The following is a 27,667-nucleotide window of genomic DNA, read 5'->3' as shown; positions in this document are numbered from 1 at the left end:
AATGTCAAGTCTCATAGCAAAGGGTCTGAATACTTATGTAAATAAGGTATTTCTGGGGGTTTAAAACGAAAATGTGCTAAGAAAATTGTTTTTCGCTTTGTCATTATGGGGTATTGTGTGTAGATTGTTGAGGAAATACATTCATTTAATACAATTTAGAATAAGGCTGTAACGTAACAAAATGTGGAAAAGATTAAGGGGTCTGAATACTTTCCGAATGCACCTTATTTACATAAGTATTCAGACCTTTTGCTATGAGACTCGAAATTGATCTCAGATGTCTACCCTTACTAAGCACATAAATTTGGCAACGATGTACTGTCCTCATGTGTGACAGAACACTGAGCCAATCACAGCGCGATGCTCCTATTTTCTGCTGGCTCACCCCACCACCACAGAAAGCACTGAGCTAGGCTGAAACACCTGCATTTTGGAACTGATTTACTCAAGAAAACAAAAAAGAGACCATGTCTGTATGCAACTTTATTAACTGAATGATATATATTTTTTTACATTGCTTGCAAACTGATATGTGACACGTATTAATGCCAAAATAACATGCAAAACAGGCCCCCCAAAATATGTATATTTATATTTATATTTATATATATATATATGTATACACTGCTCACTGCTCAAAAAAATTAAAGGGAACACTTAAACAACAGAATGTAACTCCAAGTCAATCACACTTCTGTGAAATCAAACTGTCCACTTAGGAAGCAACACTGACTGACAATAATTTCACATGCTGTTGTGCAAATGGAATAGACAACAGGTGGAAATTATAGGCAATTAGCAAGACACCCCCAATAAAGGAGTGGTTCTGCAGGTGGTGACCACAGGCCACTTCTCAGTTCCTATGCTTCCTGGCTGATGTTTTGGTCACTTTTGAATGCTGGCGGTGCTTTCACTCTAGTGGTAGCATGAGACGGAGTCTACAACCCACACAAGTGGCTCAGGTAGTGCAGTTCATCCAGGATGGCACATCAATGCGAGCTGTGGCAAGAAGGTTTGCTGTGTCTGTCAGCGTAGTGTCCAGAGCATGGAGGCGCTACCAGGAGACAGGCAAGTACATCAGGAGACGTGGAGGAGGCCGTAGGAGGGCAACAACCCAGCAGCAGGACCGCTACCTCCGCCTTTGTGCAAGGAGGAGCAGGAGAAGCACTGCCAGAGCCCTGCAAAATGACCTCCAGCAGGCCACAAATGTGCATGTGTCAAACGGTCAGAAACAGACTCCATTAGGGTGATATGAGGGCCCGACATCCACAGGTGGGGGTTGTGCTTACAGCCCAACACTGTGCAAGACGTTTGGCATTTGCCAGAGAACACCAAGATTTGCAAATTCGCCACTGGCGCCCTGTGCCCTTCACAGATGAAAGCAGGTTCACACTGAGCACGTGACAGACGTGACAGAGTCTGGAGATGCCGTGGAGAACGTTCTGCTGCCTGCAACATCCTCCAGCATGACCGGTTTGGCGGTGGGTCAGTCATGGTGTGTGGTGGCATTTCTTTGGGGGGCCGCACAGCCCTCCATGTGCTCGCCAGAGGTAGCCTGACTGCCATTTGGTACCTAGATGAGATCCTGGATGCTTTAGTCCAGGTCTGGGAGGAGATCCCTCAGGAGACCATCCGCCACCTCATCAGAAGCATGCCCAGGCGTTGTAGGGAGGTCATACAGGCACGTGGAGGCCACACACACTACTGAGCCTCATTTTGACTTGTTTTAAGGACATTACATCAAAGTTGGATCAGCCTGTAGTGTGGTTTTCCACTTTAATTTTGAGTGTGACTCCAAATCCAGACCTCCATGGGTTGATAAATTGGATTTCCATTGATTATTTTTGTGTGATTTTGTTGTCAGCACATTCAACTATGTAAAGAAAAAAGTATTTAATAAGATTATTTATTTCATTCAGATCTAGGATGTAAGTGTTCCCTTTATTTTTTTGAGCAGTATATATATATATATATATATATATATATATATATATATATGTGTGTTTTCTTTCTCAGAAAATGTGGGTCTCAAAACAGCCCCACTTGCACTGAATGACGGGTCGCCACTGGATGTTACCCACTGACATTATTAAAAAATCAAAAGGCACTCGCACATCTGAGCTATCTTTTTTGCAGGTGCATGGCAACAGTTGAATAAAATGAGAAAAAAAGAAGAAACAGCAGCATGCGGGTTTCTTCTTTTTTACCCACTGACATATGAAAACTCTGAACACAAACCAGTCCAAACCAACTCTAAGCATACACCATATGCACCTATGTGAACTAAGATGTGGTCACTCTGATTTGGAGCAAAGATATTTTTGTTAATTGTTTGGAGCTTCATGCGATGCTTTCCATTTCAAAGTCACGCGAGATGTTATGTTTGCGCGTATTACGCACTACGTGTTATGCGTTGACGCACCCCCATCTGATTTGGCAGTGTAATGCATTTTTGGGAACAAATATTTATCTTTAAAGCGCCCCTGATGCTGTAATTGACAATTCATTGGTTGTATGTGAGATTAAAAGTGCAGTCTTCTTTTTAAAAGGCATCAAGAACACGTTCACCTGCTCTAAAAGATGGCTTCGTCTGATGGAAACAAAAACACGAACACGGAACCATGGGGTGGTTTTGAGGACAACATTATCCAGGTAACATTAGCTAGCGAGCTAGCTAGGCAGCAATAGCTAAGAAAATACTTGCAATGTATATACTATTATTTTCCTCGCTACATCGCGGTAATGTTACATCTTGTTTAGTGTTGCCAAAGTACATTTTTCTGTGCAATACATATAGTACAGAGATAGCTAACGTTAAAGTTTGTCCGACAACTATGTTATGCTAGCTAGCTAATCAGAAACATGTATATATTTTCTTAGCTAGATAACTTAATTATTAATTTCACAGGTTGTGACTGTCTGATGAAAACATGAACAATTTGCGCGTGAAACAATTTCACATACAAGGATGAACAGTAGTTATATGTAATAAACGATCTATTACTAGGGCACTGGATCAGCAGTAATTGACATGGAGAACATGGATGACACATCAGGCTCCAGCTTTGAGGACATGGGGGAGATGCACCAGCGCATGAAGGAGGAGGAGGAGGTGGCAGAGGAGGCTGAAGCAACTGAAGAGGAGACTGGAGAGGATGGCGAGTTTCTGGGAATAAAGGGTATCAAGGGCCAGCTGGGGAGACAGGTGGCAGATGAGGTGAGCTGAGAAAGCTTTGTGATGCTGATGGGCAACAACTTGTCACACACAACATTAACTTTGTTATAAAAAGGGCTTTGCCGTTACCCAATATTGTAATTTCTATCTCACTAGCCTTGTCTGGTTAATGTTGCTGTCATAACTTTGACTTTCATCACACCTTTGTCAGCTGATTTATAATGAACATTCCCTCATCCTCTTAGGTGTGGCAAGCAGGAAAGCGGCAGGCTTCCAAGGCTTTCAACCTATATGCCAACATAGACATTCTCCGGCCGTACTTTGATGTGGAGCCAATGCAAGTTAGGAACAGGTGAGTCAGTACAAATGTGTTTTGTAATCAACATGTATAGTTTATTATTTTGTGACACTCTTCCTGACATGTACGCCTCTTTTCTACCCTAGGTTGATTGAATCAATGATACCCATCCGCATGATCAATTTTCCACAGGTGAGTTGGATTTTCTTTTCCCATACTATTTTCACAGGCTGGGGAAATATTTAAATCTAGATGTTTTCAGAGCTTACCTGGCCAATTAAAGGAAATATAAATGTTTTCATTGCTCTTCTTTTCCAACTGTAGAAGATTGCTGGGGAGCTGTATGGGCCCATGATGCTGGTGTTCACGCTGGTGGCCATCCTCCTGCACGGAATGAAGACATCAGGAACAGTTATTGTAAGAGAGCCCAACTTATACTGGCTTTATAAATGCATGTTAATATACAGTATACAGATGGATATGGCGTATTAGGTGTAATGAACACTTTTCTACATACAACTGTAGATGAAGGTAGCATCAACTCAACTATTTTGACATTACGAAAGCAAAAAGCATCTGTTCAGAGTCTCAGACATTAGGTACTGCTTATTTAGTACTCATGTGGTCTGTTCATCCTGCATTGTTATTATTAGTTGTCTATCTGACCTTGATTAGGCCTAATACATGTTTTTCCTCCCTGGACAGAGAGAGGGTACTCTGATGGGAACAGCCATAGGGACATGCTTTGGTTACTGGCTGGGAGTTTCCTCCTTCATCTATTTCCTGGCGTACCTATGCAATGCCCAGATCACCATGCTCCAGATGCTGTCTCTGCTGGTGAGTAAACAGTGACCATAACTCTCCTCACAGCATCCCTGTGTAATCCGTTTGCTATAAAAGCAGTGTGAAATCTCACCGTCTGTTCTACCATGTGCCCCCAACAGGGTTATGGTCTTTTCGGGCACTGCGTGGTTCTCTTCGTCACCTACAACGTCCACTTCCACTCCCTGTTCTACATCTTGTGGCTGGTCGTAGGAGGGCTCTCCACACTGCGGATGGTAAATAGGCAGATTAATTACTTCAAATCTAAAGAGCCCTTTGACACTCACTGTCTTCGTTTTGAGTGGTAAGGCTAAAGCAACAGACTAGACGAACGTCGAGTAGTGAAGTCGGACACTAATGTGGTTTTCCAACAGCAAGGCTCAGATTAACATGGCAGTGTTGCCGTTGTTTATAAAGTTTTTCTTTATAATGTTGAAATAAATATGTCAAACTGAAATCATATGTGTGTAGATTGTTCAATCAAATAGTGAGAGCCTAAAATATCACATTCATTTGTGTATATATCCACTGTATAGGCCTATATGAATCGCGGAAAAGTTGGTTCCCGTCTCAGTCATTTCTTTGCGTGGGTGAAACAAAAACAACAAAATGACTGGTTGACAATAGAGCCTCCCACAATGCAGTCAGTGATAGTCAGTCTCTTCCCCTGGCTCACCTTCTATCTCTCTCTCAGGTAGCTGCTGTTATCTCTCGGACCGTGGGCCAGACCCCACGCCTCATCCTCTGTGGAACACTGGCTGCTCTGCATATGCTCTTTCTGCTCTACCTGCACTTCGCTTATCACAAGATTGTTGAAGGTAAGATTCCCAGGAAGGCAAACCAGGACTCGTCTTCACAAAGCGTCTCAGAGTAGGAATGCTGATCTACACTGTGTTTGAGTGGATTTATATTGTCCCTAATACAAGGTGCACCTGTGTAATGATCATGCTATTTAATCATCTTGATATGCCACACCTGTCAGGTGGCTCACTAACGGGTGTAAACAAATTTGTGCACAACATTTGAGAGAAATAACCTTTTGTGCGTATAGAACATTTCTGGGATCTTTTATTTCAGCTCATGAAACATGGGACCAACACTTTACATGTTGCGATTATATTTTAGTTCAATGTAAGATCATTTTTGCCTTTTAAATCTTTAATGAAGGGTGGGGGGACCAAGATCAGCACTCCTACTTTGAGAAACTTAATGAATACAGGTTCCCTTGTCCAATTATAAACACATTTTAATTGCTTCTATTCAATGATCCTCCTAGGTAGGCTTGGGCAGTATACCGGGGTATTTTTAAATACTTATATAGTATGATTTTTCAATACCGTCAAAATAAATAATATATAATAACCTCTGAGGTAGGGATAGGCGCTTTAAATAATTTCACTATTCAAACAGTATCATACATTTTTGTCAGATATCCGGACATTCAAAATACATGTTTTCTTCACTGGTGCGCATTGGAGAGAGGCTGGCGCTCTATTGCTGCAGCTACAGAGGGCTGTGTGTGTGGCAGTGAGCAGGCAGAGGAAGAGCGAGAGACGCAGTAGCTGACTCGGCCACATCCAAGACTAGCTAACTTGTAGGAGCCACAATGTTATTTATCATCCCATACAGTGCATTCGGAAAGTATTCAGACCCGATTACTTTTTCCACATTTTGTTACGTTACAGCCTTATTCTAAAATGGAATAAATAAAAAATCCTCCTCATCAATCTACACACAATGCCTCATAATGACAAAACAAAAAGGTTTTTTTTCTCACATTTTTGCTAATTAAAAATAAATAAAAAACCTTATTTACGTATGTATTCAGACCCTTTGATATGAGACTCGAAATTGAGTTCAGGTGCATCCTGTTTACATTGATCACCCTTGAGCTGTTTCTACAACTTGATTTGAGTCCACCTGTGGAAAATTCAATTGATTGGACATGATTTGGAAAGGCACACACCTGTCTATATAAGATCCCACAGTTGACAGAGCATGTCAGAGCAAAAACCAAGCCATGAGGTCGAAGGATTTGTCCGTAGAGCTCCGAGACAGGATTGTGTCGAGGCACAGATCTGGAGAAGTGTACCAAAACATTTCTGCAGTATTGAAGGTCCCCAAGAACACAGTCGCCTCCATCGAAGTTTGTAACCACCCAAGACTCTTCCTAGAGCTGGCTGCCCGGGCCAATATGAGCAATCAGGGGAGAAGGGCCTAGGTCAGGGAGGTGACCAAGAACCCGATGTTCACTCTGACAGAGCTCTAGAGTTCCTCTGTGGAGATGGGAGAACCTTCCAGAAGGACAACCATCTCTGCAGCACTCCACCAATCAGGCCTTTATGGTAGAGTTGCCAGACGGAAACCACTCCTCAGTAAAAGGCCCATGACATCCCGCTTGGAGTTTGCCAAAAGGCACCTAAAGGACTCTCAGACCATGAAAAACAAGATTCTCTGGTCTGATGAAACCAAGATTGAACTCTTTGGCCTGAATGCCAAGCATCACATCTGAAGGAACCAAGTCACGGTGAAGCATGGTGGTGGCAGCATCATGCTGTGGGGATGTTTTTCAGCGGCAGGGCCTGGAAGACTAGTCAGGATCGAGGGAAAGATGAACAGAGCAAAGTACAGAGATCCTTGATGAAAAACTGATCCAGATCATTCAGGACCTCAGACTGGGGCGAAGGTTCACCTTCCAACAGGACAACGACTCTAAGCACAAAGCTGAGACAACGCAGGAGCGGCTTCGGGACAATGTCCTTGAGTGGCCCAGCCAGAGCCCGGACTTGAACCCGGTCGAACATCTCTGGAGAGACCTGAAAATAGCTGTGCAGCAACGCTCCCCGTTCAACCTGACAGAGCTTGAGAGGATCTGCAGAGAAGAATGGGTGAAACTCCCCAAATAGAGGTGTGCCAAGCTTGTAGCATCATACCCAAGAAGACTCGAGGCTGTAATCACTGCCAAAGGTGCTTCAACCAAGTACTGAGGAAAGGGTCCAAATACTGATGTAAATGTTTTTTTATTTTTAGTACATTTTATAAAAATGTCTCAACCTGTTTTTGCTTTATCATTATGGGGTATTGTATGTAGGTTGATGAGGGATTAAAACAATTTAATCAATTTTAGGATAAGGTTGAAACGTAACAAAATGTGTAAAAAGTAAAGGGGTCTGAATATTTTCAGAATGCACTGTATAACAGTGTCTGTCTTGACTGGAGTAGCCTAGAGAACTTAGCCAGCTATAGCTAGCTAGGCTAACTGAGGCCACATTCTGCGCTTTCTCCCCAACCCCATTAGGATAAACAACAGCCTACCAGTTTGCTGCTCATTGTAGACTACTCCTTCTCATTTTGCTAACTTTTTAATTCTAGAAACTTGCATTGCATTAGTGAACTGTCACTCCACTTGCTACACATTGAGCCGCTTTGATTGGCCAACCTAAACAGCAAGCTACACACCTGAAGGCTACCAGTCTTTTTATGGGCCGCACGTCATAAAAACTACATTGAAAAGTTTGTTTTATTATATTAATAGTTTGAAACGTCATGGTATGTAACGATGTCACATGGATATTTTAATTTAATTTAAAATCTTTTTTCTGTGTTAAATAGACGTAATAAAAATTAACTCACACACAACACTCAGTATTCGAATACTATTGTCCGTTCGAATATTCATATAACTGTGCACATCTCTACTCGGGGGCACACCCACTTTGAAGGAACAGTGGGGGTGCATGCTACGCCACTGCTGATAACTATAAGGTAACTATCTAAGGTGCCAAATAAATGATCTCCAGCTAGGCATTTGGTTTGCTAACTTGCTAGCTAAGTGTCTAGCTTGCAAGACCGAGCTTCTTGGTTACAGCAGAGACAATCAATCAACTCCTGGATCAAGATCCCTGCTGCCTAAATTTGTTTTGTGAGTCAATGTGTTATGTCCTGTGGGTTTTTTTGTTTGGGAAGGAATAGCGCCCCTTGTGTGCACTGCCGGTAATATCGTATATCCTGGTATGGTACATGAACGGTATGAAAATCTGGATACCGCCCAACCCTACGCCAAGGTATATTCCTAAAAGTCCAATGCAGATGTTTTTATCTCAATATCAAATAATTTCTGGGTAACAATGAAGTATCTTACTGTGATTGTTTTAAGTTAAAATGGTAAAAAAAATAATAATAAGTAGCTTTTTAGCAAAAAGCTATTTCTCAAGCAATCATTTTTCGAGGACTGTCTGGGAGTGGTCTGAGGGAGCTAATTTATACCTTATACCACGTGGTGAAATTGCAGGCCAAAAATCAATCCTACCAAAACAGGATGAAATGTCATGTTTTTTTCCAAACAGCTCTTGTACTAAAAGGTAGTTATCATAATTGTCACAATATTATTTAAACCTCAGAGTGGAAATGCCATACAAAACACTGGAAAAATCAGGTTTTTGACTCCACTGCCCTTGTAAACTGTGTCTTGAATTTGATTAAATAAAAATTAGACATTTGTTTTGCATTTTTTTTGTCTGAAGGTATCCTGGACACATTGGAAGGACCCAACATGCCCCCCATCCAGAGAGTGGCCAGAGATTTGCCTGTGGTGGCCACCGCTGCTATGAATGCTGTGAATGCCACAGTGAAGACCCTTGGTGTTATCCTGCAGTCACAGTGATGTTGTGTCCAACATCAACGATGAGACCATAGGCTCATGAGAACCTGAATTCCATGGTGGTGGTGTTGTGTAGATAATACAGACTGATGTGAAGGTCAAAGACCATGGTGGTTACTGGTTATAGTTGACATTCTTCATGATACATGAACATTGTCTCGGCAAACAAATCATCATCAGTTCACAACAACTATTGGTTGTTTATATTGAACTAAATCAAAAAACTACATGGGAGTGAATGTCATGTTTGTGCTCTTCAAGTGATTGACTCCCTTTTTCATAGGGATCTTGTATTTGTTAAAGCAGCTTGAGTGCATTAAGATTCCCAGCTGTTTGCATTTGTTCTCATGTTTAGACAAATTAATATTCAACTCGACACTCTCCTTTTTGTAGGCTTTGTTACACAGGTTATGGTGATTCTATAAAATTCTAGACGTTCAATGGGAGGACGGTTCCCTAAGGCTGTGTGGTGCCTTCTATAGTTTCTTCAAAGGAATTATTATTATTATCATGTATGATACGGGGTAAATGTAGAGCTTTATCTAGCTTATTTTACACAATGCACCTCTCTTGTCTGATAACCTAATGAGAAAATAACCAGATATGCAGTTGATATGTCATATGAGATACTGCATTAACTTATGAATATTGTTCCTTCTAATGAGCTTTTGTTTCACCCAGTCATTTGTGTTGTGCATTATTTGTACTTCCTAACATTTGAGTGGGATGCAAGGTAACCTCTCTTCCTTTTTATTTAACTGTGAAATTGTATTTATAGGGTTATTGTACAAAAAGATACAATGGAAATAAACTTTACGGACCTAAAACATGGTCTTCTGAAAAAAATCAAGAAGTCCTGCAATTAGATCCTAATCTATGAATTCCACATGCTTGGGAATACAGATATGCATCTGTTTGTCACAGATACCTTAAAAAAAAAGTCGGTGTCTGGTGTGACCACCATTTGTCTCATGCAGTGCAACACATCTCCATTGCATAGAGTTAATCAGGCTGTTGATTGTGGCCTGTGGAATGTTGGCCAACTCTTCAATGGCTGTGCAAAGTTGCTGGATATTGGCGGGAACTGGAACATGCTGTCGTACACATCGATCCAGAACAAACCAAACATGCTCAACGGGTAACATGTCTGGTGATTATGCAGGCCATTGAAGAACTGGGACATTTTCAGCTTCCAGGAATTGTGTACAGATCCTTGCGACATGGTGCCGTGTATTATCATGCTGAAACATGAGGTGATGGCGGTAGATGAATGGCATGACAACGGGCCTCAGGATCTCGTCATGATATTCTGTGCATTTAAATTGCCATCGATAAAATGCAATCGTGTTTGTTGTCCGTAGCTTATGCCTGCCCATACCATAACCCCACCGCCACTATGGGGCACTCGGCAAATGTTGACATCAGCCACCCGCTCACCAACAAGGCACCATACACGCTCTGCCATCTGCCCGCTACAGCTGAAACCGGGATTCATCCGTGAAGAGCAGACTTCTCCAGCGTGCCAGTGGCCATTAAAGGTGAACATTTGCCCACTGAAGTTGGTTACGCCGCCAAACTACCATCAGGTCAAGACCCTGGTGAGGACAACAGATGAGCTTCCCTGATACGGTTTCTGACAAGTTTGTGCAGAAATTCTTTGTTTGTGCAAACCCACCGTTTCATCAGCTGTCCAGGTGGCTGGTCTCAGACGATCCCGCAGGTGAAGAAGCCGGTTTTGGAGGTCCTGGGCTGGCGTGGTTACACGTGGTCTGTGGTTGTGAGGTTATTTTTTAACATACTGCAAAATTCTCTAAAATGACATTGGAGGTGGCTTATGGTAGAGATCTGAACATTAATATCTGGCAACAGCTCTGGTGGACATACCTGCAGTCAGCATCTCAATTGCACTCTCCCTCAACTTGAGACATTGATGACATTGTGTTGTGTGACAAAACTGCATATTTCAGAGTCGCCTTTTATTGTCCCCAGCAAATAAAATCAAATGTATTGGTCACATACACTAATTTAGCAGATGTTATTGCGGGTATAGCTAAATTCTTGTGTTCCTTTCTCTAACAGTGCAGTAGTATCTAACAGTTCTCAACAATACACACTAAAAGTAAAATAATGGAATTAAAAAATATATAAATATTAGACTGAGCAATGTCGGAGTGGCATTGACTAAAATACAGTACAATAGAATACATTATATACATGTGAGATGAGTAGCAGTATGTAAACATCATTTAAACATTATTAAAGTGGCCAGTTATTCCAAGTCTATGTACAGTTGTGGCCAAAAGTTTTGAGAATGACACAAATATTAATTTCCACAAAGTTTGCTGCTTCAGTGTCTTTAGATATTTGTCAGATGTTACTATGGAATACTGAAGTATAATTACAAGCATTTCATAAGTGTCAAAGGCTTTTATTGACAATTGCATGAAGTTGATGCAAAGAGTAAATATTTGCAGTGTTGACCCTTCTTTTTCAAGATCTCTGCAATCCGCCCTGGCATGCTGTCAATTAACTTCTGGGCCACATCCTGACTGATGGCAGCCCATTCTTGCATAATCAATGCTTGGAGTTTGTGGGTTTTTGTTTGTCCACCCGCCTCTTGAGGATTGACCACAAGTTCTCAATGGGATTAAGGTCTGGGGAGTTTCCTGGCCATGGACCCAAAATATCGATGTTTTGTTCCCCGAGCCACATCATGCTGGAAAAGGCATTGTTCGTCAACAAACTGTTCTTGGATGGTTGGGAGAAGTTGCTCTTGGAGGATGTGTTGGTACCATTCTTTATTCATGGCTGTGTTCTTAGGCAAAATTGTGAGTGAGCCCACTCCCTTGGCTGAGAAGCAACCCCACACATGAATGGTCTCAGGATGCTTTACTGTTGGCATGACACAGGACTGATGGTAGCGCTCACCTTGTCTTCTCCGGACAAGCTTTTTTCCGGATGCCCCAAACAATCGGAAAGGGGATTCATCAGAGAAAATTACTTTACCCCAGTCCTCAGCAGTCTAATCCCTGTACCTTTTGCAGAATATCAGTCTGTCCCTGATGTTTTTCCTGGGGAGAAGTGGCTTCTTTGCTGCCCTTCTTGACACCAGGCCATCCTCCAAAAGTCTTCGCCTCACTGTGCGTGCAGATGCACTCACACCTGCCTGCTGCCATTCCTGAGCAAGCTCTATACTGGTGGTGCCCCGATCCCGCAGCCGAATCAACTTTAGGAGACGGTCCTGGCGCTTGCTGGACTTTCTTGGGCTCCCTGAAGCCTTCTTCACAACAATTGAACCGCTCTCCTTGAAGTTCTTGATGATCCGATAAATGGTTGATTTAGGTGTAATCTTACTGGCAGCAATATCCTTGCCCGTGAAGCCCTTTTTGTGCAAAGCAATGATGACGGCACGTGTTTCCTTGCAGGTAACCATGGTTGACAGAGGAAGAACAATGATTCCAAGCACCACCCTCCTTTTGAAGCTTTCAGTCTGTTTTTTGAACTCCATCAGCATGACAGAGTGATCTCCAGCCTTGTCCTCGTCAACACTCACACCTGTGTTAACGAGAGAATCACTGACATGATGTCAGCTGGTCCTTTTGTGGCAGGGCTGAAATGCAGTGGAAATGTTTTTTGGGGATTCAGTTCATTTGCATGGCAAAGAGGGACTTTGCAATTAATCTGATCACTCTTCATAACATTCTGGAGTATATGCAAATTGCCATCATACAAACTGAGGCAGCAGACTTTGTGAAAATGTATATTTGTGTCATTCTCAAAACGTTTGGCCACGACTGTATATAGGGCAGCAGCCTCTAAGGTGCAGGGTGACATAACCGGGTGGAAGCCGGCTAGTGATGGCTATTTAACAGTCTGATGGCCGTGAAATAGAAGCTGTTTTTCAGTCTCTCGGTCCCAGCTTTGATGCACCTGTACTGACCTTGCCTTCCGGATGATAGCGGGGTGTACAGGCCGTGGCTCGAGTGGTTGATGTCCTTGATGATCTTTTTGGCCTTCCTGTGACATCGGGTGCTGTAGGTGTCCTGGAGGGCAGGTAGTTTTCCCCCTCTGGAGAGCCCTGACGTTGTAGACGGTGCAGTTGCCGTACCAGGCGGTGATACAGCCCGACAGGATGCTCTCAATTGTGCATCTGTAAAAGTTTTTGAGGGTCTTAGGGGCCGAGCCAAATTTCTTCAGCTTCCTGAGGTTGAAAAGGCGGCGTTGCGCCTTCTTCACCACACTGTCTCTGTGGGTGGACCATTTCAGATCGTCAGTAATGTGTACGCCGAGGAACTTGAAGCTTTCCACTGCGGTCCTGTTGATGTGGATAGGGGCGTGCTCCCTCTGCTGTTTCCTGAAGTCCACGATCAGCTCCTTTGTTTTGTTGACGTTGTGTGAGAGGTTATTTTCCTGGCACCACTCTCCCAGGGCCCTCACCTCCTCCCTGTAGGCTGTCTCGTCATTGTTGGTAATAAGGCCTACTACTGTTGTGTCATGTGCAAACTTGATTGAGTTGGAGGCTGAACAGGAAGTACAGGAGTGGGGCTGAGCACGCACCCTTGTGGGGCCCCTGTGTTAAGGATCAGCGAAGTGGAGGTGCTGTTTCCTACCTTCAACAGTTGGGGGTGGCCCGTCAGGAATATATTATTAAATCCATTCTACTTAGATTTGTGTGTATTGTATGTATTGTTGTGAAATTGTTAGATATTACTTGTTAGATATTACTGCACTCTTGGAGCTAGAAACACAAGCATTTTTGCTACACCCACAATATCATCTGCTAAACACGTGTATGTGACCAATAAAACTTGATTTGATTTTTATTTGATTTTGGAGCAGCCTCTGGAATAAGTTAAACTGGGGCAGCACCCCACCATGTCATCATGTAGTACAGCTGTGAGTGAGTACTTCATGGCTGAAAAACACCACGTATCCCAGAAGAACTCCTTTAGGGTCAGCTGAATGACATTGAAGTTGGATTTTCGGGCTGAACTTCAAACCTCTTGGAGTCTATTTCTCTGCTGATGAGTAAATATTGGCCAGGGCCCGGTTTCCAAATAGCGATGGAATTTAGGCTTTTGTTTTAACGATTCATGCGTTTCCCAAAACACCATGCAGAGAGAACGTTTGCCTGGGCACACCAAGTAATTTCAACGTGGATAATTGGGTAATATTTGGTTGAAACAATGATTAATGAGAACTGTATTAACCCACTCAAAAAGACAGCCAAAAGTTAGTTGAATTTCCAATGTGTTATCACTATGCTTTCAACCATCTAAAAGCACAATCAAATTCCAATGAAAAAACTGTCTGATTTTTGGTTAAGTTGTCACACAAATCACCACGCTTTATATGACTACATGAGAATCAAAATGTTACCATGGATGTATTTCTCATTTTAAAGTTGAATGTTAAATTAGTCTGTAAGATAGCCTTAACTTTAGGCTATTTACGGTATTAAAAAAGTAATATTGAACTGTGTTTGGTTGTCAACGCAACCAAATATCAACATTTGAAGGAGATGCATCTTCTGTTTGGATAGTTCCATCTGTGCTGCTGGCTTTAATTCAAGTTTGTCTACAAATTAATTAAAACCAACCAGAAATCTAATTTAAAGAATAGAACTAAATAAAATCAAACTTTAAATGCACTTTAAATAAAGTTCGATTTGATTTAGTCCTATTCTTTAACTTAGATTTTTGGTTGATATGGAGACGTGAATCCAGCATATTAATTATTCATTTAAAAACAAACTGGTATTAAAGCCAGACTAATTCAGTGGCACAGATGGAACTATCCAAGCAGAATATAAATATCCTTAAAATGTTGATATTTGGTTGCGTTGACAACCAAACAATTCAATAAGACTAAATATAATTATATTTGAAATCAACCAGACCTTGAAACCCTAGGCCAGTGGTTCCCAAACTTTTTATAGTCCCCTACCCCTTCAAACATTCAACCTCCAGCTGCGTACCCCCTCTAGCACCAGGGTCAGCGCACTCTCAAATGTTGTTTTTTTGCCATCATTGTAAGCCTGCCACACACACACTATACAATACATTTATTAAACATAAGAATGAGGTTGAGTTATCACAACCCGGCTCGTGGGAAGTGACAGAGTTCTTATAGGTCCAGGGCACAAATAATAATAATCAATAATTTTGCTCTTTATTTAGCCATCTTACATATAAAACCTTATTTGTTCATCAAATTGTGAATAACTCACCACCGGTTAATGAGAAGGGTGTGCTTGAAAGGATGGACATAACTCTGCAATGTTGGGTTGTATTGGAGAGAGTCTCAGTCTTAAATAATTTTCCACAGTCTGCCTGTATTTAGTTTTGATGCTAGTGAGAGCAGAAAATCCACTCTCACATAAGTATGTGGTTGCAAAGGGCATCAGTGTCTTAACAGCACGATTTGCCAAGGCAGGCTACTCTGAGCGCAGCCCTATCCAGAAATCTGGCAGTGGCTTCTGATTAAATTACATTTTCACAGAACCGTTTGTTTCGATGAGGCTCTCTTGTTCAGATATCGGTAAGTGGACTGGAGGCAGTCTCTCAGTTCATAAAAACATCAAATACTTTGCCCCTTGATAGCCAGCGCACTTCTGTATGTTGTAAAAGCATTACATGGTCGCTGCCCATATCATTGCATAATGCAGAAAATACATGAGAGTTCAGGGGCCTTGCTTTAACAAAGTTAACCATATTCACTGTAGTGTCCAAAACGTCTTTCAAGCTGTCAGGCATTCCCTTGGCAGCAAGAGCCTCTCGGTGGATGCTGCAGTGTACCCAAGTGACGCCGGGCCATCAGTACAGATACCAACACATCTTGACCATCAAAGTCCATTTGATGTCACAAAGCTGTCCAGTACTTTAAAAATATCCTCTTCTGTTATCCTGGTTTCCAGAAGAGGATGTCTTCCTTAATTGACCCTCCATAAACGTAACGGGCATAGCTGGGCTAGCAACAAATGTAGAATTACTGATGCTAGCATTGGATGTGCTTGTGGAAGCAGAACAACTTGTGTCGTTGACAGGTGCAGGTGTAGTACTGCTGGTAGTAGCAGTGCAACCAGTAGAGCTGGTATGTGTCTCTATGGACGCGGGCCTTACTTTAAAAAAAACTAATTCATCCATTTTCAAGCAAACGGAATGAGCAGCAGCTACGTTTGGCTACATACGGACCATTAGTGGAATTCCGCCGAGAGAGTAACGGTTAATGTGATTGGATGTTAATTATATGACTAGGCTACCTGTATTTGACATTGCGTTGTTGTTTCGCTGAACACTAGATGGTTTAATTTTATTTTTGGCAGTGAAATGTGGCTACTCAGACGAGAAAAAAACATCACCCAAATGTATAGTCCCATGGAAAATCTAAATGGACTGCTTGAAAATGTGAATCACATTTTTATTTGGCATACCCCTGGGGATACGCTAGTCTGGGAATAGCCTATGTGTTCTCTATTTTTTGGTTGAATTGAAACAATAGCTATGGATGACTGCAAATGCTTTATACTGTAGTCCTAAATAGCTTAATTGAGGATATGTGAATGATAAAGTATGGTCAGATTTCATTTGCTCTGTTAAACCTACACTTTGGAATGACTTTGATAGCAACAGTAAATCTATTTCGTTTTTAAGTGGAGATCGCTCAACAATCATTCTCACGAAACGCATGTTACATCTTCGGTCATTGTAGGAAATATGCATTGTTAAAACACTCCTATCACTATCAGGAAACCGGGCCCAGGTCAAAGAAGTGGGGAATACTGAGCTGCTTCACAGCAGTAACCGTCTAATTTTAATAAAGGACGTTCTTTAAAAAGAAACACTACCCAGTCCATGTGTTTTGCCGTGCTTTGTCAGTGAAGAAATACAATTCGGTGTTTGACTGTAGAATGTGAGTATAATCCATACTTATGGATCTAAATGTAACCTTGCTGGGTAATGGCAAGGTGAAGCATTTCCAATATTGAACTGAACAATGGAGACTTGGATGCAGCATAGCCATGCCCTCCACTCTCCTACACCACTCTCCGCTCACTAGGTGAACTATGGGATGTGACTGCAGCTGTCACACCCTCAACCTGGGTGACTACCAATGTGCTGGAGGCTATGGTTATTCAGTAATATATATATATATGAGTAACAGTCAAATGTTTGGACACACCAACTCATTCAAAGGTTTTTCTTTATTTTTACTATTTTCTACATTGTATACTTATAATGAAGACATCAAAACTATGAAATAACACATATGGAATCATGTAGTAACCAAAAAAGTATATATTTTATATTCGAGATTCTTCAAAGTAGCCACTCTTTGCCTTGATGACAGCTTTGCACACTTTTGGCATTCTCTCAACCAGCTTCATGAAGTAGTCACCTGGCATGCATTTCAATTAACAGGTATGTCTTGTAAAAAGTTAATTTGTGGAATTTCTTTCCTTCTTAATGCGTTTGAGCCAACCAGTTGTGTTGTGACAAAGTTACATTCTTCAAGAATCAATGGCTATATATTAATACATTAAAAGTCCCTTTTAATAGACTTAATTTAATTAATTAAATCTGATGTCAACCAGATGTCATCAAACAGGCACCAACTCACATCAACAAAACTCTCCAAAACATTAATATAGAACAATATCAACAAACTCTCTCCTCGCACGCACACACATACGCGATTCATGTGATACAGATATGTTTAGGCTATCTAATAATTAACAATTTACTATCTCATAATAATGACTTACTATCTCATAACTCTTAGTCAGATTGTATTGTTTAGCTGGAGGGAACGAGCTTCCATAATAGTGTGCTTGACCCAGAGAACAGTGCAGTGGGAAGGTTAAGGTTCTCATGCCAGTTTATTCCAGGCCTGTTGATTATGATGCTTTTTAAATCAAAACGTTTTTATGGGGAATAGTTATACAACAGGTCTATCTATTTGGTGATCATGTTACATTATGCACTTACATTCATTTGAGGGGAAAAAAATGTGAAGGCCAAGGGCTATCCTATCTATGGGTGTGGTATAGACAGGTCAGGTGATGTATTTGGGCAGGGCTAGACCAGCACAGCCCCGGTCAGACCAACGCCAGCACTGCACGTGATCAATAGCAATAACCTACTCTGTACTGAGACCACAGCTATATATATATTCGCCCTCGACTTGCATTTTTTTTGTTGCTCAGACCTGCAATATTTCCCGAGGTCTGCAGCCATACATATTCTGTGAGGAGGCTGCACGCGCCCTTGACGACTGAGGAAAACGAGCATTAGTAGAATAATTAGAGAGCAACATGTGACAGTCAGAAAAAGACTGATTGCAAAGATGTTTCTGATGACATTGAGAAGAGGGTGTCCATAGTAACCGATACCTGCTGCAAAAGGGGCAAACAAACGATCGCCTTTGCTTCACTGCCAAGCTCAAAACATGACTGGAATGCAACCCGTTTGTTCTGCATGAGGACCTGGAAAACTGCACGACATTCGATTGTATTGGAGCCTGGCTAATATGTATCGACGAATGTACCATTCATGGCCTGTGTAAGAATAATCGCTAAGGGTTTAGCGAGCTACGTTGTAGCAGGAGGTTGTCAGCGCTTGAAACGGCGCATGGGGGTTTAGGAACGATTTAACTTCAGAACACCTACCTCGTGTGCTCTTTTCCTATGCATAGCCTAATAATACATGCTCAATTAAACCAGCTACAATACAGACAGCCTTGCAAATATCGGATATCGTAAATAGCCTATTGACTTTGAAATGTAATTTAACAGTTTACCGACGTTGGATAATTGTATGCCTACAATGCATGTCCATCTCTGCTGGGCACAAACCTTGAATGTAATGTAGGCCTAGTAGTCAAACATTTACCAAAATGCTACCAGGTTCTATTCAAATAACAGGAGAGGCACTGTCGGGAGCTGAGATCAAGGATATTTGTGAATGCCTGAAAGAGAACAGTGTGAGGCTTTTGTCTATCAGGGGATGTCAGCTTTCAGACCGAGACTTCGGACGGGTGTGTCGCGGAGTGACGGAGTCCCACTCACTGGCGCAACTCAACCTGAACCTCGGCGTGGTCTCCACCATCAACCGAACCAAGCATCTCGCCGATGCACTCAAGACCAACAGATCGATCCAGACCCTTTTGTAAGTAGTAGGTCACAATTAATAAGTTGTCTGTCTGATTGAATGATTGATTGGTCTTAGTGGTTGATAATGATACGGCTACTGTCTATTCACTCACTGTAATCAGCATGGGTCCCTCAATTTGGGATCCATTAAGAGCCGCTGCGTGTTTTCGCCATGGCATCACATGGGGGACTGGACCCTAATTACCATGAGGATGAGCATGAACTCAAGTCTGTCAAGTTGATGCTTTATGTAGCTTGAAAGCGGTGCTCTGCATTAGGCTATATGTGTAAACACGAGTGAATGAATTGGATGGTCTTCACTGGCACTTTTATACTGAATGATATTCAGCATTTTTTCCCTCTTTCTTTCCTCCCATCTCTCATATGCCACAGTCTCCATGGAAGCCCCCTCCTGGATGCAGGATTGGTCACACTTAACACTGCTCTTTCCACTCACCCTTTACTGGTGTCTCTGGACCTGGGGGACTGTATGCTGGGGGACGAGGCACTGCGGCTAATCTGTGGCATGCTGCCTCCGGACGGGGCCAAATCAGGTAGAGCCACGCAACACTGCCCTCACTTTTACTGGAGGTATCGGACTTTGAACCTGCTCGGCCGGCTGAGGGACTGGGCCCTGGAAACAGTAGGCTAGTGTAGAGGTCCTCTCTTGTTAATGTGTGTGTAGGGAAAATGGAAGAAGTGAGTTAAACACATATTTTAGTATAGAAAATACAGGCCAGACAAATTGCAACTTCTATAGGCATTATAGAGCATTCATAAAGTTGTTATTAACACTACATAGCTCTGTCACAATTGTCTTTTTTCATCCTATATGTAGCATGACATTTGCTTATGAGTGATTTCTGAAGCATCTTTATAGGCCGTATAAAGGGCTTTATGAAGGCATCATGTTTACAATTAGACACATTTGCCATGATAATGGAGAAAACACACACTAGCTAGTCAGAGCCTTTAATATATGGCTATATTCGGCTCTGGCTATAGCTAGTTGGTCATTTGATGGTCTGCCTATCCCACAGGTCTTAGGGAGCTGACTCTGAGTGCAAACCCCAGCATCACCACAAAGGGCTGGGCCCGCTTGGCCATCGCTGTAGCCCACAGCTCCCAGCTCCGAGTCCTCAACCTGGACTACAACCCCCTGGGTAAGAACCAATCACGAGGACACACAACCAATTACTGTACTTTATATCAGTGAATTTCTTTATATGGAATCCGCTTGTATGGAATCAAGTTCTTAACATTTTAAAGGAATATTGCACTCAACCCAAAGTGTTGCCATAAAAATACTTAATCAATATTAACTATTGTGAACTTCAAGTGTTGGAACAACAATGTGTCATCATGCGTAATGGGCCCGTTTCAGAGGTGAAGCACTCTTGAGTTGCCGATGATGTCCATTTTAATGGGCCAGTTGCCTCCTGCATTACCCAATAATATTTGTTATCTCCATGACAACCACCTGGCTGCTTGCACTAGAGAGAAAGAGAAATAGGAAAGGAGGTCATCTGAAGAACATAATGTCCCAAGTTAACTTAAGGTTACATTTTAGAGGGCATAGGCCTACTTGATACACAATTATAGGGCTATGGTCATTTTGGGTTATACAGGGTATAACATTTGGGTTCCATTTCATCCATCTGAATTATGGAGATCAATGACACTCCTAATGACTGGCACATCAAAATCAATCAAGTTTATTTATAAAGCCCTTCTTGCATCAGCTGATGTCAAAGTGCTGTACAGAAACCCAGCTTGAAACCCCAAACAGCAAGCAATGCAGGTGTAGAAGCACGGTGGCTAGGAAATGCTGTAGGAAATTGTAGGGGTAGCCCAGACCAGGACTCAAACCTGGGTTCAGTGACTGTCAGCCCAACACCGTAGCTGTTACGCCAAGAGATCTGAATCCCTTGACGAGATCACTAGGTGTTGGGTTAAGGTGGTTACACTATATCAAGTCACTCGTGTGAACTGCCCCTCCAATGGCCTCACGGGCGCTATCCCACTTCTGACACCAATGTAGTGAACACTGTGGGTAGCCCCAACTGGGACTTGTTTGGGCTCCCGAGTGGCACAGCAGTCTAAGGCAGTGCATCTCAGTGCTAGAGGCGTCACTACAGACCCTGGTTTGGTCACGGGCTGTATCACAACCGGCCGTGATCGGGAGTCCCATAGGGCGGTGCACATTTGGCCCAGTGTCGTCCGGGTTAGGGGGGGTTTGGCCGGGGTAGTCTGTCATTGTAAAATAAGATTTTTGTTCATAACTGACTTGCCTAGTTAAATAAAGACAATAAATCTAAACCCCTTGATGAGGTCGCTAGGTGCTGGGTTAAGGTCACAATACTTATACTGTTGAAAAGATGTGCATACGCCTGATGAAGGTGAAAGCCGAAACATAGTTATTAGGTACACCCATCTAGTACTGGGTCGGACCCCCCTGTAGCCATGAAGGGATGCACCTGGTCAGCAACAATGTTCAGATACGCTTTGGCGTTCAAATGTTGCTCAGTTGGTATCAAGGGACCTAACGTGTGCCAGGAAAACATTCTCCACACCATTGGCCTGTACCGTTGACACCAGGCAGGATGGGGCCATGGACTCATGCTGCTTACGCCAAATCCTGACTCTGCCATCAGCATGACTCAACAGCATTCGTAGGACCAGGCAATGTTTCTCCACTCCTCAACTGTCCAGTGTCGGTGATGGCGTATCCACTGGAGCTGCTTCTTGTTGTTTTTAGCTGATAGGAGTGGAACCCGGTGTGGTCATCTGCTGTAATAGCCCATCCCTGACAAGGACCGATGAGTTGTGCGTTCTGAGATGCTGTCAATTTTTTTGACCCTCATTTCTCCTCAATTTTGTGATATCCAATTGGTAGTTACAGTGTTGTCCCATCGCTGCAACGCCCGTACGTAAATCGGGAGAGGCGAAGGTCGAAAGCCATGCTTCTTCCAAAACACAAACCTCCCAAGCCGCACTGCTTCTTGATACACTGCTCGCTTAACCCGGATGCCAGCCGCACCAATGTGTCGGAGGAAACACCGTGCACCTGGCAACTGAAGTCAGCGTGCGTGTGCCCGGCCCGCCACAAGGAGAGCGATGGGGCGAGGACATCCCGGCCGACCAAACCCTCCCCTAACCTGAATGACGCTGAGCCAATTGGGTCTCCCCCGGCTGCGACACAGCCTGGGATTAAACCCGGGTCTGTAGTGAAGCCTCTAACACTGCGATGCAGTGCCTTAGACCGCTGCGCCACTCGGGAGGCCTGAGATGCCGTTTTTTAGTTTGTCGCACCTTTCTCTAAACCCTAGACACGGTCGTGTGTCAAAAGTCCAGGAGGCAGGCCATTTTTGAGATACTGGAACCGGCGCGTCTGGCACCCACGATCATACCACGCTAAAAGTCGCTTAGGTCACTCGTTTTGCCCATTCTAACGTTCAATCGTACAGTAACCGGATGCCTGTCTGCCTGCTTTATATAGCAAGCTACGGCCACATTACCTACTTTCTGTAGGAGCGAACCATTTTCATGAACGTGGTGTACCTAATTAACTGTATATCAGCTTTATGCTGTCGGAATAAATTAACTATTTATGCAAATACTAATGTGTGTGTGGTCCAAATCTGTTGTTCTGAGTCAATGGCACCAATCAGCTTTCTGTAATGCTCAAATGACAAACTCACCTTCTGAATTCACTCATGTTTTGGCTGTGTTGGGATTCCAGGGGACCAGATTGCTGGTATGCTAGCAGTGGCTGTGGCGTCCAGCAGAACTCTGGAGGTGTTAGATTTGGAGGGAACAGGACTCACAAACCAGTCAGCACAGGTCTGTAGTGTCACCAACATCACTAGAGCATAGTCATCTGCACCACTGAGTGTGTGGAAAAACATTACAAAGAAAGTGAGAAGAAATCTGATGACTACTGAACAAAAATATAAAGTCAACATGTAAAGTATAAGCTTATTTCTCTCAAATGTTGTGCACAAATGTGCTTAGGTCGCTGTTGGTGAGCGCTTCTCCTGCCAAGATAATCATCCACCTGACAGGTGTGCCATACCAAGAAGCTGATTTAACAGCATGATCATTACACAGGTGCACCTTGTGCTGGGGGCAATAAAAGGCCACTCTAAAATGTGCAGTTTTGTCACACAACGCTACAGATGTCTCAAGTTGAGGTAGCGTGCAATTGGCATGCTGACTATAGGAATGTCCACCAGAGCTATTGCCAGATAATTTAATATTCATTTCTCTACCATAAGCCGCCTCCAATGTCGTTTTAGAGAATTTGGCAGTACGTCCAACCTGCCTCACAACTGTAGACCATGTGTAACCACGCCAGCCCAGGACCTCCACATCCGGCTTCTTCGCCTGCGGGATTGTCAGAGACCAGCCCCCCCGAACAGTTTATGAAACTGAGTATTTCTGTCTGTAATTAAAGGCCTTTTGTTTGGAAAATCTCATTCTGATTGGCTGGGCCTATGCCGTCCCAGGCCCACCCAGGGCTGCACCCCTGTCCAGGTTGTAAAATCATTAGGGCCTAATGGATTTTTCAATTAATTGATTTCCACATGAACTGTAACTCAGTAAAATTGTTGTTTTTGTTCAGCTTAGTTTCATTATGATTTAAAGCCGCCACCCCTGAAACGAAACATTTTAGTAATTTAGCAGACACTCTTATCCAGAGTGATTTACAGGAGCAATTAGGGGTCAGTGGCATAATCAAGGGCACAGACAGATTTTTCAGCTAGTCGGATAGGGGATTTGAACCAGGGACCTTTCGGTTACTGGCCCAACGCTCTTAACCGCTAGGCTACCTGTCGCCTTGTCGTGTGAAAATGTGTATTTCCTATCATTGGAAAAGACACCGCATTCACATGGATTTGCACCAAGTGAGCAGTTCGGATTTGTCACTTCAAGCCCAAATATCATACTTTGACTAAAACGATGACTTGACCTAAATCGTTGTGCAACATCATGGGTAAGCTCTGGCCATCGTCTTTCAGCTCGAAAAAGTGGATTTCTACTGGTGTGGCCATTTAACTTCCATGCCTCTTCTCAAAATGTGGTGCCCATTTCCAGTATTACTAATGCCAATCATCAATTGAAAAATAACATTTTATGTTCATTAATGTTATGGCGGTAGCTTTTCACATCCCTTGTGGTTCCATTATATTTAATGACCTTTAATGTGAATGTAACATTGTTCTTTTTCAATCCCACCTATTCTGTAGATTTGTAAATTGATTTTATAGTTATAGCCACTAGGTGGGGCTGCTGTATATCAAATCTCCCAATTTAACTGTCATCATAGCAAAGCCCTGTTCCTCTCATGGTCTAATTTCAAAGTCAGTCCGTTTTCTTAGGAGATGAAGGGGCTTTCATGTGCATGCATATGAGTGTGGAACAACAAAGGGTGGGAGTGCTGAACTGAGCCTTGGGCTAGCATACCAAAGTCACTGTCTGGTGGCTACGAGGCCTCCTCAGTCTTTGATCGAAGTTAACTTCATCTGGACAGGCAGCTCCTTAGTCTCCCTCCCACACTCACTGGTATTGACCCATAACCCTGAGTCTAATTTGCTGTGAAGATGTGCTTACCACACGCCGATACTCTTTTCTCACAAAACACGTCGCCAGCTGTGGCCCGGCAAGTGCAAATGAAAAGTGCTCAAGGCTTATGGACAATTTATCAATTTCAGACTTTCAATTTGTTTTCTAGCTACTATGTCTCTCTCCAGTCTAAAGCTAACTGATTTATAGAGACTAGCCTTGACATGCACTTCACACTAAGAAGAAATGTCACTGCTTTTGAGAAGAATACTATAAATCTGAAATCTATCTGAGCAAACAAAAATACATATTTTGACATTGAAGTGATTTGTTACGTGCCGAAGTAATTCAAGAAGAACAAACCACATATTGAACAAAAATTATCGCAACATGCAACAATTTCAAAGATTTTACTGAGTTAGAGTTAATTTAAGGACATGTAAATAAATTAATTTGGCCCTAATCTATGGATTTTACATGGGAATGCAGATATTCATCTGTTGGTCACAGATACCTTTAAAAAAAGGTAGGGTGTGGATCAGAAAACCAGTCAGTATCTGGTGTGACCACCATTTGCCTCATGCAGCGAAACACATCTCCTTCGCATAGTTGATCAGGCTGTGGAATGTTGTCCCACTCTTCTTCAATGGCTGTGTGAAGTTGCTGGATATTCGCGGGAACTGGAACACGCTGTCGTACACGTCGATCCAGAACATCCCAAACATGCTCAATGGGTGACATGCCTGAGTATGCAGACCATGGAAGAACTGGGACCTTTTCAGCTTCCAGGAATTGTGTACAGATCCTTTTGACATGGTGCCGTGCATTATCATGCTGAAACATGAGGTGGTGACGTCAGATGAATTGCACGACAATGGGCCTCAGGATCTTGTCATGGTATCTCTGTGCATTGAAATTGCCAACGATAAAATGCAATTGTGTTCGTTGTCTGTAGCTTATGGCTGCCAATACCATAACCCCAAAGCCACCATTGGGCACTCTGTTCACAACGTCGAAATCAGCAAACCGCTCACCCACACACAACGCCATACACGTGGTCTGAGGTTGCAAGCCCGGTTGGACGTACTGCGAAATTCTCTAAAACGACGTTGGAGGCTTATGGTAGAGAAATTAACATTTCAGTTCTCTGGCAACAGCTCTACATTTCTGCAGTCAGCATGCCAATTGCATGCTCCCTCAGCTTGAAACGTCTTTGGCATTGTGTTGTGTGACAACTGCACATTTTAGTGGCCTTTTGTCCCCAGCACAAGGTGCACCTGTGTAATGACCATGCTGTTTAATCCGCTTCTTGATATGCCACATCTGTCAGGTGGATGGATTAACGCTCACTAACAGTGACGTAAACAAATTTGTGCACAACATTTGAGAGAAACAAGCTTTTTGTACGTACGGAACATTTCTGGGGTCTGTTTCAGCTAACGAAAATTGTGACTTACACTTTACATGTTGCGTTTTTTAAAATATTTTTGTTCAGTGTAAATGTAAGTTCATAGCCTAGAATAAAAATTCCCACTGGCATGCAGAACTCTACCTACAAAGTCCTCTTATCAACCCCTACTGTAACCTATCAGTGCTCCATGACAGTCTCCCTCCCCTGTGCCCTCAGGTATTCCTGGACATGGTGGAGAACTACCCCACCTGTCTGCGCGTGCTGGTCCTGGCTGAGAACGCCATCAACCCCGAGCTGCAGCAGCAGATCTCAGACCTGCTCTCCGAGGGAGAGGAGGACGACGACAAAGAGAGCGAGGCACGATGCAGCGCTGGCATCCCCACCAGGGAGAAAACCACCTGGGTCCCCCACAGTAGTAAGGGCTGACCTGACCAACCAAAACACTCTCCTTCCCTGTCCCTTCTTAGTCATCGTCTAGACAGTTCCACTGAGGTGTTCTGTTCTGGAGTCTTGCAGATTCAAAATAAATCATTTTCTATAATAAGCTGCTATAAACCCGAGACGTTGGTATAAGTGATGACCTAAAAGAAATAACCCTACTAACTAACTAACCCATTTGCTGAAGAATGAGGCCTGTTCCTGTTTCCGGAGTGCTTTAGAGTAGACCGGTAGTCAGATCTGTTTGTGCTTTGGCCAACTTGTTCATTGTCTTTCCGTCTAAGGCTAAAGCACCCTACAGATGTGGCGACCAGGCTAGCTGTGGAGTTATAGAAGTCCTAAACCCGTTTCCATTGTCTCTGCCCCTTGCAGACTCCCACCCCCAGAGGGTCCTGCTGACGTCAGGTCTAGGCGAGAGCCTACTAGCTGAGACTGAGATGTGATTCCACAGCCTTCCTACCTTTTTTTGTTTTTATCCCTTTTCCTTTTGCTAGTCTGCACATAATTGCGTTTAAGATCACCTAGTAGCCTGCAACCAATTACACTTTTTGCATGACCTGTAGCACTTTTACATAACAGAACACATTTTGGAGCAGGCACAAAATCCTTAAAACCCACACCAAGTGACTTATAGGCAATAGTGAATTATTTATTTTAAACATGCACAGTCTATTTATAGTTCCGATTTTGAAGGTTATGTAACCAATACAAGTCTGTATGCTCTGATATGATAGATCGACTATATATGATTGTTGTGATGGTCTGATGTCAGAATAAATCTGTTTACATCTTCTTAAAGACGTTTGGATTCTCGTGTTTCCTGATTGGAATAGCTTACTTATTAACGCAATTCCTGTATAATACTGTACAATAGCTCACTGAACACGGGTTTCCTTTGATGTTAATGTACTTTTCTCTCCACTAAATGGTATACCAATGCTTCATATGGACATTATTTTGAAATTGTAGTAATAGCCCTAATAACAGGATGTTCCTGGGGTCAGCACTTAAACGTCACATACAAAATGATCTGAATTGAATGTAGCGAGCATGTGGTAATTCAGTATCACACTATGACAATGCAGCAGTGTTGTTTCATCATCCCTGTATACAGTGAGCCCTACCCCCACCATCATCCCTGTATACAG

The 27,667-nt window shown here is 42.9% G+C and overlaps 2 protein-coding genes across 3 annotated transcripts; both read left to right on the top strand.

Moving 5' to 3' along the window:
• The first annotated feature begins 2,380 nt into the window (after window positions 1-2,380).
• Window positions 2,381-9,801, top strand: yipf3 (Yip1 domain family, member 3). Its single transcript, XM_029753042.1, has 9 exons — window positions 2,381-2,652; window positions 3,008-3,217; window positions 3,421-3,527; window positions 3,620-3,665; window positions 3,798-3,890; window positions 4,179-4,310; window positions 4,418-4,531; window positions 4,990-5,113; window positions 8,819-9,801. The coding sequence occupies exons 1-9, from the start codon at window positions 2,581-2,583 to the stop codon at window positions 8,956-8,958; spliced, it is 1,038 nt and encodes a 345-aa protein (XP_029608902.1). The 5' UTR covers window positions 2,381-2,580; the 3' UTR covers window positions 8,959-9,801.
• An 8,262-nt stretch (window positions 9,802-18,063) lies between these two features.
• Window positions 18,064-27,319, top strand: lrrc73 (leucine rich repeat containing 73). Of its 2 annotated transcripts, XM_029753041.1 has the most exons (7): window positions 18,064-18,515; window positions 18,957-19,121; window positions 19,499-19,659; window positions 20,146-20,268; window positions 22,848-22,948; window positions 26,298-26,496; window positions 26,892-27,319. In XM_029753041.1, the coding sequence occupies exons 1-7, from the start codon at window positions 18,484-18,486 to the stop codon at window positions 26,960-26,962; spliced, it is 852 nt and encodes a 283-aa protein (XP_029608901.1). In that variant the 5' UTR covers window positions 18,064-18,483; the 3' UTR covers window positions 26,963-27,319. The 2 variants fall into 2 exon arrangements, with proteins under 2 accessions (XP_029608901.1, XP_029608900.1); XM_029753040.1 differs by having other exon boundaries at window positions 18,064-19,121.
• The last annotated feature ends 348 nt before the right edge of the window (window positions 27,320-27,667 follow it).

Source organism: Salmo trutta, chromosome 5 (assembly GCF_901001165.1).
Source record: "Salmo trutta chromosome 5, fSalTru1.1, whole genome shotgun sequence".
NCBI classification, from domain to species: domain Eukaryota; kingdom Metazoa; phylum Chordata; class Actinopteri; order Salmoniformes; family Salmonidae; genus Salmo; species Salmo trutta.
The sequence above is the reverse complement of the archived record's forward strand: the minus strand, read 5'-3'. Positions and strand labels throughout refer to the sequence as shown.